This window comes from Erpetoichthys calabaricus, chromosome 5, assembly GCF_900747795.2.
Source record: "Erpetoichthys calabaricus chromosome 5, fErpCal1.3, whole genome shotgun sequence".
NCBI classification, from domain to species: Eukaryota; Metazoa; Chordata; class Cladistia; order Polypteriformes; family Polypteridae; genus Erpetoichthys; species Erpetoichthys calabaricus.
In genome coordinates, this window is record NC_041398.2 from 43848665 (window position 1) to 43869393 (window position 20729).

The following is a 20729-nucleotide window of genomic DNA, read 5'->3' on the forward strand; positions in this document are numbered from 1 at the left end:
AACTAGAGAACTAGATTACTAAAAATCAAACAAAGACAGTACAGTTGAAACAAGTGTTTTGTGGAGATAATTGCTGCTTCATTTTAGATGATAAATCTGATAAAATTGCTACTGTTGCTTTCTGCTATACAGTGGTCCCTCGCTATATCGTGCTTCGCCTTTCGCAGCTTCACTCTATCGCGGATTTTATATGTAAGCATATTTAAATATATATTGCGGATTTTTTGCTAGTTCGCAGATTTCTGCGGACAATGGGTCTTTTAATTTCTGGTACATGCTTCCTCAGTTGGTTTGCCCAGTTGATTTCATACAAGGGACGCTATTGGCAGATGGCTGAGAAGCTACCCAGCTTACTTTTCTTTCTCTCTCTCTTGCGCTGACTATCTGTGATCCTGACGTAGGGGGTGTGAGCAGGGGGGCTGTTCGCACACCTAGACGATACGGACGCTCGTCTAAAAATGCTGAAAGATTATCTTCACGTTGCTACCTTCTGTGTGCAGCTTTTAAGTATGCTGCACGGTGCTTCGCATACTTAAAAGCTCAAAGGGCACGTATTGATTTTTGACTCTGTCTCTCTCTCTCTCTTCCTGCTCCTGACGGAGGGGGTGTGAGCTGCCGCCTTCAACAGCTTTGTACCGGCGGTGCTTCGCATACTTAAGAGCCAAACAGCCCTATTGATTTGTTTGCTTTACTCTCTGTTTCCTTTGAAGAGGAAGATATGTTTGCATTCTTTTAATTGTGAGACGGAACTGTCATCTCTGTCTTGTCATGGAGCACAGTTTAAACTTTTGAAAAAGAGACAAATGTTTGTTTGCAGTGTTTGAATAACGTTCCTGTCTCTCTACAACCTCCTGTGTTTCTGCGCAAATCTGTGACCCAAGCATGACAATATAAAAATAACCATATAAACATATGGTTTCTACTTAGCGGATTTTCTTATTTCGCGGGTGGCTGTGGAATGCAACCCCCGCGATGGAGGAGGGATTACTGTACTGAATGTTTTATGATTTTCTTTTTAAGTAATTTTTGGATTTCTCATTTCCAGTACTTTGAATTTGCTGCTGTCAGAATAATAACCATAAGTGATTTTTTTTTTGTTTACATGTATGTGTGCCTTAATTTACAGTGAGCCAAAAGGAAGTACAACATTTCAATTATTTATTCTACAAAAACTCTACTAGATAAAATTTCACTATGACACAAGAAAGGGTATACAAAATATATATTTTTTTCACTGTGTTTTAAGGAATGATGTCTTCAAGGTGGTGGCCATCATTAGCGATACACTCTTCCAGATGATTTCTGAACGCTTTCATGATTTCAAGGCCATTTCAAGGGGAATAATGGTGATTTTGTGGCGAATAGTGTCCTTGAGGGCTTCAAGGTTTTGAGGTCAGTGTGTATATACTTTAGACTTGAGAGAGCCCCACAAGAAGAAATCACACGGAGCGAGATCAGACCACATGACCACCTCGCAGGGAGATCAGCTTCCCCGGAAACATCTCCCGCAAAACTTGCATGAATCTTCGCGCCTTATGAGCTGCTGCTCCATTCTGTTAAAACCAGGCATCCATCACATCTATTTCTTCTAGTTGGTGTCACAAAAACTTCTCTTGGATTTCAATGGAATGTTCTGAAGTGACGGTGACCGTTGCTCCCCCCTGCTCATAAAAAGTAAAGACCAATAATGCCAAATTCTGTAACGACGTACCAAACTATAACATGCTCACTGTGCAGGAGTCTCTGAAGCTCATGAGGGTTGGTTTCAGCCCATTAGCAAACGTTTTGTTTTTTATGCAACCATTCAAATGGAAATGTGCCTTGTTGCTGCACATGACAATGGTATCTTGAACAGTTTGCAGAATGTTTGCAAACAACTCTCTATGGCTCTCCCAGTCTGTCTCAGTGAGTTCCTGCACTTACCATCATTTTATATGGATGTAAATTTAAGGTTCTCATGTGAAATCCTCCTCAAAGACTTATGGTAATGCCTAAGAAAGAAGCATGTTTGTGTGCTGAACATCTAGGAAACTGCAAAATTGATGCTCTTACAGCTTGGATATTTTCAGGACGGCCTGGAGATTTTCTTTTCAATGTTGTTACCCGTCTGTTTTCTAATTTGGGATGTTCAGAAGGCATGTTGCATAGTGATGATGGATTCATTGTTTTTTAAAGTACACTTTGACAGCGATCACATGGTGTGCACCAGACCAAAGCATGTTGCTGACTGAAAACTTCAAGAGATCGCCTATCAAAGGACCCCCAACCCACTCAGCTGCATGACCTTGAGAAATGTGGTACTTCATTTTGGCTCATTCTGTATGATTATAAAGAATCTCCTTACTAGTGGTTTTAGTTTTCAAAGCAAGCTGCAATTTATGAACATCACGGATGACACATTTTTTACATGTCAGAGCTCAAAACATTGATGTTGATAGTTTGTTTCCTATGGTTTTTACAAATAATGTTGGGACATTTTTGACTTGATTGAAAATAAGAATGAATGCTTTAAACATGGCAATGCAGTAAATACTGATTAGTTATATTCTTAAGGTCTAATTTACTTTTCCAGGACCCACACAAACTTTAATCAATTTGTATATGTCAATGTTATAAATAAAAGAGAGCTTTATAACATGTCTGTTTTCCTTTCAGGAACCCCATTGTTAAAAAGTCTGAGAAGAAGCTTGGTGAGCTCAGCAAGTCTAATAAAGGCAGTGGAGGTATTAAATCTGCAAATCTGAAGGACAAAGCAAAATCTCTATCTGAATCCTCTGAACAAACTGTTAAAGATGATGATGCATCCGACAATGTTCATGCGAAGTCTCCCAAAGTGGAATGTTTTCCATTGTCAAACAGCAACATTAAAGATGAATCAATCCCTGCTGATCATCCTATCAAGGAAATAGAATCAACAAAGACTGACATTATTAGTACAGTTCAAGATCTTACCATTTTATCAGAGGATACACTTCCTGCAGATAAGCTGGAGCCTAAGGCAACTGCAGTAAACAGTGGTGGTGCCGATCCAAAAGATATTACTGACACACAGATGGAAAAGCCAGTTGAAGCAGAGAATCCTGAAGTAGGACTTCAGGGGTCTCTACCAGAGACGTTGAATGAGGAACATGCCAGTAATGCAACACAAGAGGAGGCAGCAGCAGTCAGCAGTGCAAAGGATGTAAATGAGAAAGCCACCCTCCATTCTCTGGACAATAGTCAGACAACAGAAGATCAAACTTTGTCACATGAGAACAGAACTCCAGAATCGATTAACATACTAAAAGAAGATGGTAAAGAAGCTGTTAATTCTGTTGGTTCATCTTTGTCAGAAAATGCTGAGCCTGTTATTGCTGCAAGACCTTCGTCAATAGGATGTTCAGACATTTCTACTACAAATACTGTGTCTGACATATCTCATCAAGTCTTTGAGACATTGTCAGAAGAGGAAGGTGTAGCAGAGGAAATGTCATTGCTGTCAACAAAAGATGGGCAAGTATCTTCTACTGCCACACCTAATACCAATGATAAAAGCTTATTGAACAGTGATATTACAAGATCACCTTCAGTCAAAACCTCGGATGACATGAAAGAAGGCATAGTAGGTTCGACATCTGCAGAAAAAGAATGTGACTCTTTGGTTAAGGAAACTTTATTGGTAGATGACACTTGCAAAGAGAACATTGCTGAGAATTCCAAACCAGCACTATGCAAGGGTGAGTGTAAGCAAGCCACAAGTCCTGATCTCCTTGCCAAGAACGGTACTCAGACCTCCTCTACAGACAAGTTACAGAAAACAAGATGCACACGGGCAAGTACTGCCAAAACAGATCTAGAAAGCAGAGTTAGTCCAAGTCATTCTAGCAGTGGCAGTTCCACTGGGGGCCGAAGAGCTCATGAGAGCAGCAGCCCTTTGGGAAGCAAACGCAGGAGAGTTGTCAAAGGTACCTCAGCTAACAATGAATGGGATTCAAGGGCATCCAGCTCTGGGATTGAAAAGCACAAGGTAAGCAGAAATATAGCTGAGTAAGTTCTTTCCACCTCATTTTGTTTTTAATACTTTCTAGAGTAGGGGTCCGTAGATTCCATTCAAAGCAACATTTTAACGTTTTAAGACAATTTTGCATTCATTCATTCATTCATTCATTCATTCATTCATTTATTTATTTATTTATTTATTTATGTACTTAAAATGTACAGGACCTCCCAACCCCTTAATTTGCGCCTTGGTTTTAAACTGCACCAACTTGGATGGGTATTTCAGATTCTAGTTTTTTTTTATATTTTAATGTGTTTCTGAGCCTAAGGTGCCTCATTGTTTCAGACCTCAGTATTTTATTAAGAAAGGCTTGCTGATGACTCTCCTATAGTAAAATGACATTTGCAGTTTTTAGAAGTAAAAATCATTGTCAAATCATTGTTATCAAATTGCCAGTAAATTTTACATATTTTTTGCCACTATAGAGTACCCCGTGGATAATTGTTTCATTTAGCTTAAAAAAGGCTGTTTCGTTTAGGTTAATAAATGCATAACGTGCTCCTCTATGACTGGGATTATAGAAATATACAGATATCTCATAAATTGCAATCAGACTCTATTTTTCCTCTCCCTGTCCATTTATATGTAGTTATCTTCTAAACATTTTGTAAAACGCATCTCATTTGTTTTGGTAGCGTCCTTCCATTCAAGAAGCAGTCTTTTACTTTCAGACATAACACTTGAAACCAAGAATAAACTGGCATAAAATTTTATCAGAGAAACTTGTTACTTACTGTCAGAGTACTGTACGTGCCTTTTTTTCCCCCCAAACTTAAGGTGGGCTTTAATGTGTCTTTTACTGTGGACTCTGCCATAAACCCAAATCAGTGAAGTGCTGCAGTGATGGTTGTCAGTTTGGAAATTTGTGTCGGCAGGTCATGCAGGGTGTCCATTCCAGGATTTGACAGATTGCAAACGCATATTGTAATCTGCTGGGCTACAAGCTTTGCAAACCTGGAGGTGTAGGTACACTTTCTGATAGCCCAGCTTTATTTACAGTATGAGGTAGAGGGTTATTTCTAACCTTTTATAGCAATGTTGATTTATAAAGTTTTGTTGTACACAAGTGCATAGCACTCTTCTACCACAATATAAACACAATCTAAATTTTGGGAGAGAATTTTTTAGTTGATTTTTAAAGGATTGTAATCTTTTTCCAACATTTATTTATACTGTATAGCACATTTTCATGCAAACAATGTAGCTCAAAGTGCTTTCTTTACATGATGAAGAAAGAGAAAAAAGACGAAATAGAATTAGGAAACACTAACATAGAATAACAGTAAGGTCTGATGGCCAGGGAGGACAGGGAAAAAAAAAAAAAAACTTCCAGACGGCTGGAGAAAAAAATAAAATCTGCTGGGGGTCCAGGCCACAAGACCACCCAGCCCCCACTGGGCATTCTACCTAACATAAATGACCTCAATCAGTCCTCATTGTATTCAGGGTTCTCATTGAAAAACTTGATGATGATGGACATGTGGACTTCTGGCCTTTAATCCATCAATGTAAGGACATCATGGTGCTTTGATTAGGTGGTGGTGGCACAGATTGTCACCACAGAAAACCGGAAAAAAAAACAGAAGAGAAAGTAGGGGTTAGTACGGATTTTGGAGCCAGGATTTAACTGAGATGAAGCTATGAGAAAGCCATGTTAAAGTAATGTTTCAGCAGTGTATTAAAGTGCTCCATTGTATTAGCCTGGTGAATTCCTATTGGCAAGCTATTCCAGATTTTAGGTGCATAACAGCAGAAGGCCGCCTCACCACTTCTTTTAAGTTTAGCTCTTGGAGTTCTAAGCCGACACTCATTTGAGGATCTAAGGTTACGATTTGGAGTGTAAGGTGTCAGACATTCCAAAATATAAGATGGTAGCGAAATTATTTAAGGCTTTGTAAATCATAAGCAGCATTTTAAAGTCAATTCTAAATGACACAGGTAACCAGTGACATCAAAACTGGGGTGATGTGCTCGGATTTGTTTCCGAGTTAAGATTCTAGCAGCTGCATTCTGCACTAGTTGCAGTCGATTGATGTCTTTTTTGGGTAGTCCTGAGAGGAGTGCATTACAGTAATCTAACCAACTGAAAACAAAAGTGAACTAATTTTTCAGCCTCTTACAATGTTATAAGAGGTCTAACTTTTGCTATATTTCTTAAGTGAAAAAAATGCTGTCCTAGTAATCTGATTAATATGTGATTTAAAATTCAGGTCAGAGTCAATAGTTACTCCTACATTTTTTTTACCTCTGTCTTGACTTTTAATCCTAATGCATCAAGTTTATTTCTAATAACCTCATTATATCCATTATTGCTAATCACTTAAACTTCTGTTTTCTCTCTATTTAGTTTTAGAAAATTACTACTCATCCATTCGGAAACACAAGGGAGACATTGTGTCAGTGAGTCAAGAGTGTCAGGGTCGTCAGTGTACTGAAAAATATATAACCAAAAATGAACTGAAATACTACATTAATACTGTATTCTCAGATTTTGTTTTCAGACCTTAATTAGACCCCACCAATTATTTTCTCTGTGAAGAACATCATGGTTATTCTGAGGTGCAGTATATTCTTTACAGTCTCATATGTATCTAGTTGACCACAGCCTTTGATCTGTGTATAGAGCTGCATTAACAATTGTCACACTTGGACCATTAAGTGGGTCTTCATGTTAGGAAATGTTGAGGCCTGAAAATGCATGTTCACACTTTGTAGTTTCATGGCCAGTTGTAAGGACCATTTTCAAATTCTCTTGTATATTTGTTGGGAGCCCTGAGTACATATCAGATAATAGTGAGCATCATATGTTTTACAAAATTCCTCACTGTGATTGCATTAGGTAAGATCTATTTGTACTGGAGTTTAGCCCCCTCTGATTAACAAAAGATAATGTCCATTTCCTAAAACTGAACACTTAAATTTTGTGACAGAAGAATTGTTGGAACAAACAATCACTTGTATTCAACAAGCTGTTGAATACTTGTCATTTTCCCAGTGGTATAAAACCCTGTCAATTGAAAAGAATCACCTGTAGCTTCAGTGTACAGTTTTGTTTTCATGTTATACTTGTCATGAAATGACTTTACACTGCAGGAACATTTGTTAGATATTGTAGGCTGACTAGTACAGTAAACACTGTAATGTTGCTATGCATTTTCATCTTTTCAATCCTAAAATTAGTTTTGCAAAATAATAAAGGACTGCTTTTGTTTGTGGTTTCAGGATGCTCTCTGCATACAGCTGACATGTGATGCTGTCCCCTCCATACATTCATCGCTGTCTTACGGAACGTCCTTTGTATTTAATCTGCTAAAAAAACAGCCAGCCAGTATTCAAAAAGTTATTTTCTGTTTATAATGCAGCTTCTTTAAATTGTGATTCCTTTCACTTGTAACTTGTATTGAAAAAATAGTGCAATGGTTTGCCTTTTTTTTTTATCCATAGTATTTGATGGTGACACAATTTTCATAATTTTGGCTCTGTATACCAATACAGTGTGTTTGAAAGACTTTCAGCTTTAAGGGGTTTACCAAAAATATTGTATGAGCTGTTTAACAATGATGGCATTTCTCTGCATAGTCCCCCATTTCCAGGGACTCAAAGATATTTGGACATGAGACTGAAAAGCTGATTCATATCCAGTTTTGAGCAGCTCCTTTATCATTTCATTAATTGTTAAGCATGTAAAAAGTTTGGAATTGATTCCAAGAGTGGAATTTGTATTTGAAAGCTGCCACTGTGAACTCTCAACATGAGGTCCAAAGAGCTGTCCATGCAAGTAAAGACAGCCCATCATTTTTAACTTAGAAAACAAAAACAAACCCTTTAGAGAGAGAGCAGAAACATGAGGAGTGGTCAGATCCACCATTTGGTATATTCTTAAAAAGAAGGAAGACTCTGGTGAATTTGGCAACACCAGAAGCTCTGGAAAACCACAGAAGGCAACTGTTCTGCAGGATTGCAAAATTCTCTCCTTGGTGAAGAAGAATCCCTTCACAATATTTGGCCAAACCAAGATCACTCCTCCTGGAAGTAGACCTATCACTGCCAAAGTCTATAATCAAGAGACTTCATAAAAGTAAAGACAGTGTTTACCACAAGGTGCAAACCACTGGTAAACCTCAAGCATAGGAAAGACAGGTTAGACTTTGTCAGAAAACATTTCTAAAAGCCTGTCCAGACAAAAGAAACTAAGATCAATATATTCCTGAATGTTAGTAGTAATATGGTGTTGTACCGTATTAGCCATTATGAATGTAGTGAAACAAAAGTCAAGGAAAATTACACCTTTTATTGGCTAACTAAAAAGATTACAATATGCAAGCTTTCGAGGCAACTCCGGCCCCTTCTTCAGGCAAGTAAACAGGAAGCAAGACTTTAAAAAAAAAAAAAAAAAAAAAAAAAAAAATTGTTGTGCAGTATAATGTAAGTAAACTTAGACAGATTGTTTTATTTTTATTCCAGTTGTCTAACCAGCCATTAGTTATTGAAATTAGATTTTGTATAGTAAATTGTAGGCTTAAAATGTTTGCGTCTTCAGAGAAAGGCTAAATTGATTTGTTATATCAAGGTTACATACATTGCTTGAGTGGATCTTGGTTTAGTGGTATGTAATGAACAGTGCAATTAGTATATATTTATTCTGTATACAGGGTGAGTCAAAATTATGTTAACACTAATGGTACTGCTATATAAATACTTGTATACAATTTTTGTGGACAATTTATGTGCCTCATATGGTATATGTGTTGAACATAATGGTGAACAGGTTGAGACATTCCTGTTAATCATCTTGCACAAATGAAGTATGTTTTGTAAATAGTTTCCGCTATTCAAATGTTAACATAATTTTGACTCGCCCTGTATTTACAATCTCCTTAACATAACATTTTCAGACCCACTTATTTCTGTGATGACACCAAGCCTTGGGATTTTTACCAGTTGGACAGTTGAATTTCACTTAAGTTGTGCTTTTTGAAAAACATTTCGTATTTTGCAGTGTTCTGTGAGAACCACTAGATCTTCAAGGAACAGTGTAAAGCCATCAGATGAAAAACAAGTAAGACTTCTTACTTTTTAATTTTGGCTGTGGGTGTTAGATGTAAAATCTTAATTTGGACAGGCTTGCAAAAGCTAAAATGTCGAAGTTAAGCCTATATCTGTTACCTTGAACTTGGATAAGAGTAGTCATGGCTGTGTTTTCCTTACTTAACTGGTTCTTACCCTGTTCATTGCAGACCCATATTAGGATCAAAAGAAATATATTTTATATCACTGCAAAAACATAAATCCCATTCAACGGCTTTTTATTATAAGTACCTCCATTATTTAAGTGAACTTTATGCCTTTTTTTTGTAGTCGAATATAAAATATAATTGCTAATAGTAACAACTTTAAAATAATGGTATACCCATAAAGTAGGTATTCAACTATTATTTAAGTAAACTAGTATTGGCCTTAATAAATACCAAAATACAACATAGTGCTTGAATTTGAATGTGTCATAGACATGTGGTTTCACCCTGTGTAACAGCAAGTGGAAATGTGTAATCTTGATATGGTTGATTTCAGCATAAAGGATATCTGCATGGGTTACCTGGTTTATTACTATGTGCATATTCCAAATTTATTCTCTTGACATTGTCTCCACTAACTGGAAAAAAAAATATTGCTTAAAATCAATACTAAAAATAAAAATTCAAACAAGGAATACCAGTGCTGACTGAATGTGGAAAGCCTGTTCTAGCCCAATATGAGAACTTGTGAAATGAGAGATATTTAGTGAAATTCAGGAACTTAAGTGTGATATCAAGCAGCTGTAATCTTCTTTCGAGTCCAGATGAGCCTGTGAAATTGCCCCGCTGATCTGGAAGTTACAGGCGATCAGGAGGCTTAGGATGAGGAGTCCTTGTTTTGTGACAGTGTGAGTTGACATTGGGAAGTGTGAAGCCATTTTGGCTGTTTTCCCACTGTATAGCAGTCCAAGTAGTGAGCAGTTCTTGTAGAGAGGGCCCTTCCAATGTGGTGCCAAGGTGTTCTTTTTTGGTGCACTTTATTAAACAGTCTCCTGGATGAAAGGAGTGAGCAGGTTCATCAAAGCAGGTGGCAATGCAGATTCATCCTGAGAGAGACAAGCAGATCTAAGAGAATGTGTTAAGGCAATACAAGAAGCATGCATTCTTTCAGTCAGAAAATGTATAGTCATTTGTTTCCAAGTCCGAAGAGCAGCTGCAGATTGTTACACAGATTCTCCAGTTAAAATTTCATGAGCAGAAAGTCATGTTTTATGACGTCTATAAAGATGACACTAAGTACTAAAGGTAAAGCATCAGGCTATTTCAAGCCAGTTTTTGCATATATTTTAGCAGGTTTACTTTTGATAGTGTCATTAATTCTTTCAACTTGTCCAGCTGATTCAGGATGACAAGAGTAATACAGAAGTTGCCAAATCCTGAATGCTTTACAAATGCCCTGAATTACTTTATTTACAAAGCGAGTTCCTCTTGTCACTGGCGGCCAGTGTACGCAGTATTCCAAAGTGAGGTATTAAGTCTTTTAATAGATGCTTAGCTACAGCTTTTGAATCAGCCTTCCTAAAAGGAAAAGCTTCTACCAATTTAGAAAACAAACCCCAACAATTACTAATACATATTGAAAACCCTGTATTTTGGGTAATTGCAAAAAAAAATTCGATTTTTAAATTTATAAAAGGCCCAGAGGGGTTGTGGAAAAGCACCAGCCAGGCATGTTTTTATTTTACTATGTTGTGTAGTTGGCAGATCATACACAGAGTACAACTTTTGGTTAATTAGGGAAAGCAAATCCCCCTTTTGACACATGAGATGGACCATGAGAAATATGGGCCAACCAAGGCTAAAGGGACTGTTGGGCTACAAGGCAACCAAACTTTGGAACGCCACAGACCCTCAGTGTCAGGTGCACATCTGGCCGCTATCCAGACCTGCCTTTCTGCCTAACTTGAATTTGCATGTTAAGTAATTTTGTGAGTTCTACTTGTAGAGATTGAGAGAGGACAATGGAGTACTGAAGGGCCTGTCACTGTAGCCTGTTTGGTGTGCAAGTCAGCTAAAGCATTTAATCTACTCACTATGTCATTGCCTTTAGTATGTGCCTGGCATTTTATCCCAGCTAATGCTAATGGCAACTGCAAAGTGTCGAGCAAATTGAAATTGTGTCTAATAGGAGAGCCAGAGGATGTTAAAAATACATGATGCTTCGAAGGAGCCCCAAAGTCATGGAGTATCCCAAAAGCATAGCGGGAGTTGGTATAAATATTAATGGTTTAATCTTTATAAATAGTATACAAGCTGTAGTCAAAGCAAATATTTCTGCCTCCTGTGATGAACAGGTGTTTGGAAGTTTAGTCTTTTCTATGCACTCCATTTCTGTACATTCAACATAACCTGTCTGAATATTGCCATTCACAGAACAGCTGATGGAGCCATCCACTAAAAGCTCCAAGTCAGAATTCTAAGTCAGATGTGTTTTGGAGATCTGCACGAGGTGTAGCAATGTGAAAAATCACTTGCTTACAATCATAAGGATCCTCCTCCACTTCTTCAACAAGTGTTGAAGGTAAACGTTATAGCAGGATTTAACTGGGAACAACGCTGGACCTTAACACTTGGAGCCTCTAAAATAGACATTTCATATTTGCGTAATCTAGAAGCTGTCAATTACTGAGTAGCTGCTTTAGTCAAAATAGTGGCCAATGCATGTGGAACTAGGATAGTAACATTATGCTCCAGCAGTAAAGATTCTACAGCCTCTGAAGCCAAATGTGCAGCTTCTACAGCTCTAAGACATGCCAGAAGAGCTGCAGCCATAGAATAATAAGCAATCAAACAGTGCCTAGAATTATGTTCCTGAGCGAGAACAGCCTGAGAAAATGCCAGTGTTTCATGAACAAATAAGAATTGTTTTTGAAAGTTAGACTTGTTTAGGGACTTGAGCTAAGAGGGGATGAGGTAAAAGAAAGGGGCAAATGAGCAGTGTCTAATGCCTTCTCCACACTTTGCTCTTTGGGTGTGTCTAACATGTCAGAAATTGTAAACCCACTCAAATTATATAATTCTTGGTTTAAGATTTCTTGAACAATGCTAAGGTAACTCTCTGGCGCTTCTAAATAGATGCCATCATGGTATAGTTTAAAGTACCGTCCCCATTTGCAAATCCTGTCCGTTCCTAATAGTTTGATGGATGTTTCATTGTAAAGCAGGAAGGCATGTTTTTTAATGGCCCCTGCAGCACATATAAATCTGAAATAACTGAAGTAGAGGTTGCTGTTAGGAGACCTGGGTTCGCTTCCCGGGTCCTCCCTGCGTAGAGTTTGCATGTTCTCCCCGTGTCTGCGTGGGTTTCCTCCGGGCGCTCCGGTTTCCTCCTACAGTCCAAAGACATGCAGGTTAGGTGGATTGGCGATTCTAAATTGTCCCTGGTGTGTGGGTGTGTTTGTGTGTGTCCTGTGGTGGGTTGGCACCCTGCCCGGGATTGGTTCCTGCCTTGTGCCCTGTGTTGGCTGGGATTGGCTCCAGCAGACCCCTGTGACCCTGTGTTCAGATTCAGCGGGTTGGAAAATGGATGGATGGATGGAGGTTGGAGTGCCTTCAACCGCTGTTACTGTAAAATGTTTATCTGACAGTGGTACATTGTCAAAATGAATTGCCTTAATTTTGTATTTTGTTGTACCCATGTCCACTAGAAAGGGAACAGTTTTTCCCTGTACTGTTAATTGAGGTTCATCTGAAGCATTCTGACTAATAAATGGCATTAAATCCTCAGTAGAACTTGGATCCACAAATTCCAATGCTGGACCTGTCTAATTCTGCATATTTCAGGACACAATATTATGTTCATTTGGACCATCATTCTAATTTCCCTCGTACCTGGATTATTTTGTATATTTCTAGGACATTCACCTCTCCAGTGACCACTCTTTCCACAGATAAAACGGACATCCGTTGGTATACGAAGATTACTTTGACCTTGGCCTTGATTATGGCTTTGATGTCTAAAACACCCTTGGTCTCTATTATTTTGGCCAACATAAAATTGAGTCCGAGTTTCTTTAATCACATTAAAAAATGCATGGCTGCTACCTTGGCCCGAGCCTCAGTAAAAATGTAATAGTTCTGTGCAGTTTTGTTTAATTGCCTCTTGCACCTGTGTTAGGATATAGCATAGCGGGTTGGATAATGACTGACTGACTGACGTTTAGAATCCTTCAATGAATATATTAACAAACAAAGGTACATTATCGGTCTCACAACCTGGTTAGTATATTTCTTAAAACTATCGTAACCTTTCCCAATAAACATCAGGTTGTTCTTCAGGCTTTTGCAATCAACCTTTTATTTTACTCCAGTCAATCTTAATAGGGTACATTTCTTTCTATTTGTCTGACAGTTCACTGAGCTCATTATTTGAAAACAAATTTCTTAACTCTGTTATCATCTAGCTATTAATTTAGCTTTTAAGTGATTCCACACACCTTGTTTTTGAATGGCTATCATTAATTCTAGCATATCTCCCCATGCGGACTATGTGACAGCATAACAATTTCCAAGCCCTCTAAAAAATGCAGTTACATTATTCTTTGGATTTCCCAGTTCATTTATTTTCCAGAGGACCAAATTACTCCAGGGCCTGTGCACTTCAACCACTACATCCCCACCAGCAGTATCCACTCTCCCAGTAGGAAATCCCCTCAGTGGAAAATTCCTAGCCACCTTTGAAAGTGTCTGGTTTTTAACCTTCCTGAATGCCTAAATGCTGCTTCTCCTTCCTGTCCTAAATCATGATCCTTCGTAGTGGAATTAACTTCATTGTCTGTGACTGCTCGCTTGGCAATGGAATGTTCTGCTGGGACAGGGATGGCAGCAGCAGAAGCATGCTGATTTTGATTAAGGTAGTAGACAAGGTGTCCATCATCCTCATCATCATCATTCTGGTTATATTTTGAATTGCAATTTATTGTTGTGATGGTAGACTGGCCATAATTGGTTTTTCATGTCTGTCATGTAATCCACCTTTTTATGCATTATATGCTGTTTCTTTAATCCAGTCCTTTCTATCTTTGGATAATATTGCTTGTATTTTTTTCTTGTCTGTCCCAGTTAAAAAATACCTTCCACTGTGTTAATCCTGCAGTCTTTTTATGCCATTTATTATTTTTATTGACATTTGGCCCGTATTTGTTAACCATCAGGGCAGCAGGACTAAGTTTACCCGTGCTTATTTTCACCATTTTGACCTAATCTTTGTTTTTGGCCTATTTCCCTTAAATTAATACCAGCTTAGCCATGAGAACCACTCCTAAATTTATTAGTGCTCCTCCTCCTTTCTTAATACTGGAATATGTGCAGGAGAACTGCTCCTAACACACTCAAGGACCCGCTTTGAGCCAAATATATATTTATGGGCAAAAACAGAAAACCTACTAGACCTCCTGTCAGTTTGGTTTCAGAACTCTGATAATGGCCTACAGACAGACCGACCTAAGTTATGCATGTGAGAAGAGGCATTTTTGAAAAGGCATGCCTGCCTTATTTTGTGCCAGCTGTTCCTCTTCACAATGCAGTCCTAGATCACATGCCGTTTTAAAAAAAAATAAAATAAAAATCATGAGCTGTTTGATCCCATGGTTGACACCAATAACTATGGAAGAAAATAAGCCGCAATATTTTTATATATATTTACATACAGCTCGTACGGTCCGGAATGGATTAATTGTATTTACATACAATCCGATGGGGGAAATTACTTCGGGTTGCGACCAGAGTTTTGGAACGAATTACGGTCGTGACCCAAGGTTCCACTGTATTTAACAGATGATACAAATTGATTTAATTTTCAAATGTCACAAAATCCCAGTGCTTTAACTTTCATAAATTACTGTAACTGAGACTGCATTAATTTGCCAACTTACATTTCAAATATATTGCTTACAGTGCATCCGGAAAGTATTCACAGCGCATCACCTTTTCCACATTTTGTTATGTTACAGCCTTATTCCAAAATGGATTAAATTCATTTTTTTCCTCAGAATTCTACACACAACACCCCATAATGACAACGTGAAAAAACTTTTTACTTGAGGTTTTTGCAAAAACTGAGAAATCACTTATACATAAGTATTCACAGCCTTTGCTCAATACTTTGTCGATGCACCTTTGGCAGCAATTATAGTCTCAAGTCTTTTTGAATATGATGCCACAAGCTTGGCACACCTATCCTTGGCCAGTTTCGCCCATTCCTCTTTGCAGCACCTCTCAAGCTCCATCAGGTTGGATGGGAAGCGTCGGTGCACAGCCATTTTAAGATCTCTCCAGAGATGTTCAATGGGATTCAAGTCTGGGCTCTGGCTGGGCCACACAAGGACATTCACAGAGTTGTCCTGAAGCCACTCCTTTGATATCTTGGCTGTGTGCTTAGGGTCGTTGTCCTGCTGAAAGATGAACCGTCGCCCCAGTCTGAGGTCAAGAGCACTCTGGAGCAGGTTTTCATCCAGGATGTCTCTGTACATTGCTGCAGTCTTCTTTCTCTTTATCCTGACTAGTCTCCCAGTTCCTGCCGCTGAAAAACATCCCCACAGCATGATGCTGCCACCACCATGCTTCACTGTAGGAATGGTATTGGCCTGGTGATGAGCGGTGCCTGGTTTCCTCCAAACGTGACGCCTGGCATTCACACCAAAGAGTTCAATCTTTGTCTCATCAGACCAGAGAATTTTTTTCTCATGGTCTGAGAGTCCTTCAGGTGCCTTTTGGCAAACTCCAGGCGGGCTGCCATGTGCCTTTTACTAAGGAGTGGCTTCCGTCTGGCCACTCTACCATACAGACCTGATTGGTGGATTGCTGCAGAGATGGTTGTCCTTCTGGAAGGTTCTCCAATCTCCACAGAGGACCTCTGGAGCTCTGACAGAGTGACCATCGGGTTCTTGGTCGCCTCCCTGACTAAGTCCCTTCTCCCCCCATCGCTCAGTTTAGATGGCCGGCCAGCTCTAAGAAGAGTCCTGGTGGTTTCAAACTTCTTCCACTTACGGATGATGGAGGCCACTGTGCTCATTGGGACCTTCAAAGCAGGAGACATTTTTCTGTAACCTTCCCCCAGATTTGTGTCTTGAGACAATCCTGTCTTGGAGGTCTATAGACAATTCCTTTGACTTCATGCTTGGTTTGTGCTCTGACATGAACTGTCAACTGTGGGACCTTACATAGATAGGTGTGTGCCTTTCCAAATCATGTCCAATCAGCTGAATTTTCTATAGGTGAACTCCAATTAAGCTGCAGAAATAATCTCAAGGATGATATGGGGAAACGGGATGCACCTGAGCTCAATTTTGAGCTTCATGGCAAAAGCTGTGAATACTTATGTACATGTGCTTTCTGTTTTTTTTTTTTTTAAATAAATTAATACATTTGCAAAAACCTCAAGCAAACTTTTTTTCACGTCATTATGGGGTGTTGTGTGTAGAATTCTGAGGAAAAAAATGAATTTAATCCATTTTGGAATAAGGCTGTAACATAACAAAATGTGGAAAAAGTGATGCGCTGTGAATACTTTTCCGGATGCACTGTATGTGCTTTCACTAAGTTAGTAACATTTTAGTAGTTAAATTAGTGCAACCAAATGTATGACAGATCTAGCATTTGCATATTAGTATTTATAAATGTCTTTTGCGGTTTTGCCTGTCCTGCTAACTGGCATAATCGCAGTGCTTCATTATTTGAAACAATAAATTAATGCTATTTTGGCATTAACAAATGGAGCATTAACTTTCTTTGCCAGTGTTGACAAACCAAATAGCCACTTTATTTGAATTTTCCTTCAGTTTTTACTTTCTGCAGCGGATGTTGGAATTGCCGGTATACATGGTCTTTTATGCAGCATAACAGTGGTTCATGTAAGGTTCCCTCCTGGAATGTGAAAAAATCAGTTTAAAAAAATGGAGAAGAGCTTAAACTGACGTGTACATGTGCTTGATGCAATCGGGGGAAATGAATACAAAGCCTCCATTCATTTTTAGAGACTGTGTAGTATTCGGTATTTAAAAGTGATTCATCTTATTTTGTCTCCACTTAATACTTTGACACATCAGCTTGAATGATTATAACTCAGATCTGATTGGCCACATGTGTGTGCTTTGGGAGCACAATTATCTATTTCTTAATCAACTCCATAATGGAATAAAAGTGGCTATAACCAAGCATGATTTCTGCAATTGTTTGAAACTCCAGTATCTCAACCACAGTGTATTTCCAGACATTACTGCATCGGTTTTTCTTTTCAACATGTGTTGATTCGACACTGTGTGATCGCCAGTGTTGGAGATTTTCCTCTGTAGTTTTTACTCATGTTCTAATTTATTATTGTGCCTTCTGGAGTAATTTGTCTACTATAGTCATGCAAAGGGAAAATACGGACTTTCACTCGATACTACCAATACAATACAATACGAAATTTAGTACCATTGTGTTTTCCCAACTTTGGAATCGACTCAACAGCCCTAGTACTAAATTAAAGTTATTAAATGCCGTTGTTGTCAATTCTGCTTTAGTGTGCAATTCCTGATTAGCATTTTTGCTAGAGTCGAAAAAAATATACACACCTCCAAGCTTAAACAATCCATTTTACTAGACGTTTGCAGAACCTGGAAATACATGGATACATTGAAGTGGGAATCACAAGGGGTGACACTGACTAGAGCTCAAACAATAACCGTCAGCTGATTTCTCTAATTGTTTTGTTTATGTTGGCACTTGAAAGATTGAAGAGGTGATGAGGTAATTAATAGTTTTAGATATTTTATCTATTTTTATCACCTTAAAGTGAGAGCTTTACCTTTCGTTTTTAAAAATGAAGTAATTTAAGAAAGGTGAAGAATTCTATATATGATAGCAATGAACTGAATGCTGAAGTGTAAATAATAAAGGATGTATATATGTCAATTTGTGGATTGATGGACTTCCTGCTAGGCTTGTTCAAAAGAATAACAGCTATTCATTCTTCATGAATTGATACCAGGTTGATAATATAAACATCTTGTTTTGATCCTGCAGAAGGGAAAGCCAAAGGAAGAGGAGGATGATATTGGAGAAAGGTTTCCATTCAATTTGGAAGAGTATGTTACTGTAGATGAAGTTGGAGATGAGGCAGAAGGTTTAGCATCTCGAGAACTGCCAGCTGTCAGCAAATATAAGGGACCATCCGCAAAACACCGCTTAACAACTAAGAGTAACAGCAACAAGCGCAAGAGAAGTGGAGAAACCTCAGCCTCATTCATAGTGCATAAAGTAGATGGGACAGAAGCATCACCTGGAAAAGACAGAGTAAGGAGTAGCAATGGGCAAAAACCTGCTATGAACCCTTCTGCCATGTTAACTCTAGATGAGATAAGTGAGGATGAAGGACCTGGTGTAGATGAAAATGTAGATGTACTAAAGGATGATGATGTTCTTATTACTGTTGATGAGGTTGTGGAAGAGGAGGAAACATTTCTGCCAGAAGTTAAGGACCTGCAGGCACTTGTAACGCTAGATGAGCTTGTGGACGAGGAAGAAGCTAATGGCAAAGGCGAAACACTCTCTTTCTCTACACTGGAGCAAGAAGCGTCAGAAGTTCTACCAGCTGAGGTAGGTTCAGTGGTGTGAGACTAATGAATATAGGCAATACAGCTCATAAGACCGCCACATTATTAATCAAACTTAACGTAAAGTCCACATCCTATGTATATATTAAGTGGTACAGTAGATTGTTGATTGTCAATTGTGTGCTGTCCCACACAAAAATGGTAACATGTTTGTTTGCATGTTTTGTTAATGAAGTTGACTATCGGATGGAACAGCCAATATATGATTCTCTGGATGATCTTGAAGAAAGAAGCATATACCCATTCTGTAGGACATACTTAATCTGAAAAATGTTGTACACCACAGTGTGATTTCAGTAATATCAGGTTTTATCAATCCCTGAAAGAATATAATGGAAAAATGTAATAATACCTGGAATGCATATAGAAAAATGGAACAGTCTCGGTTGAGCAATTAGTAAAGATGGCTTTTTTGCACTTCCGGAGATGGATACATCTCTCGACCACTCTAGAGTAAGCTTACTTTGTATTCAACACATTTAGCACACATTTAGTAGAAACATGCAGTTTTTGTAATGAAAATAGGTTATTGCAAAAAAGTTTTAAGTAATATTTTTACACTAGAAATAACTATTTTTAATTAATATTCTAAATTTAATTTTTGGCTAATCTGACATGCCTAGTGTGTGCTGACTTCATTCATCATCTAAAATATTGAATAATCATCCATATATAGGAAAATGTTTTCCTGCTTGGCTCTATGCCTGCTGCTTCTCCACCGGTGCCTACTCTGTTAGCTGCATCATCTGGGGACCACCATTCCTTAATGTTTCACTCCTTATTCGTGAACATTGCAAGGTGGTAGGGCAGTGAACAGTCAAGTCTCCCAGACAATCCCTGTAGCTAACCTTTCCTCTGACATTACTCACTCCTCCAGCCTCAACACTCCTCAACCACAACCAAAAGCTTACCTAATGTATATGCTTCTTTTGACAATTTCATGGTTTCTGCAGTCTGCCTCCATGTGTACCAGGGTCCTTGAGGTAGTGTTATGTTGATAGGCCCAAAAACCCCCTGGCACCCACCTCAACTGGGCAGAGCCTTCCACACTCACTGGCTTCCCAGTACAATGCAAACAGGTCTGAATATTTTGCTCTTTCTCTCATGAATTGCCTCTATCATTTCCTTCCAGTTCCTAAGGCGCTTCCAGTTCAGCCAGCAGCACAAATTTTTACAGCTGCAATCAACACATACTGGAATATATTCAAAATTACATTCTAATAATTTTGCAGGGTTACATGTGCGTTAATATCGTAAATTGTTACGGCATCAGCAAGAACAAAAAACAGCCCATCTAAGAAAGAAAAAATCATCGCGATACTTAGGAAACCATTATTATAAGTACAAGAGCCATCAATGTACTTATCTGAAATAGTTTGATTTTAAAAAAGTAGTTTTCACCATTTCTCTGAATATATATATTCTCACACAGTCAATTGATATTGGCAATTAAACACTGCTTAAATGAAAATATATATGCACTTAATCGTTTTAAATCATTAATTACACTGTGGCTATTTGCTGTTAAAATACACATTTTCTACATTTATACATTTTTTTTTCTTCAGTGTATCACCTAGACATTCTTAATTGTTTAGTTGTAATTATAAATATGGATTACCATTTTAAATGTGTAGTACTTGTTTCTTAGTAAAACTTAGGCTGTATGACACACAGTGAAGCTCTTTAAAAAGGCCCATTCACTGGTGAACTTGGTAATCGCAAGGGGACTGTTAGGCCAGGGATGACCTCCACTGTGAATGACAGAAGAATCCTCAGTATGGTAAAGAAAAAGCCCCAAACACCTGTCGGCCAGATCAGAAACAGTCTTAACCCTTTGCAGTCGTATTTAATTTTCAACGTCACGCTACATTAGTCGTAATTAATTATTGAAAAAACGCCAATAATTACAGCAGTTATTTTTTTTCAAGCACGTAGGAATAACACAGGCCACTTTTCTCGACCAGGCGACTGTGCAAATCGGTCAGAAACTTGCAGGGCTACCAGCGGTGGCCTGAC

At 38.4% G+C, this 20729-nt stretch overlaps 1 protein-coding gene across 3 annotated transcripts in view; it reads left to right on the forward strand.

Moving 5' to 3' along the window:
- znf638 (zinc finger protein 638) overlaps nt 1–20729 on the forward strand; it is a 252174-nt gene that overhangs the window by 214761 nt on the left and 16684 nt on the right. For all 3 annotated transcript variants that reach the window (XM_051928463.1, XM_051928465.1, XM_051928464.1), the window contains exons 18-20: nt 2656–4006; nt 9039–9098; nt 18121–18693. In XM_051928463.1, the coding sequence (XP_051784423.1) occupies nt 2656–4006; nt 9039–9098; nt 18121–18693 (1984 nt within the window). The remainder of the gene's footprint in view (nt 1–2655; nt 4007–9038; nt 9099–18120; nt 18694–20729) is intronic.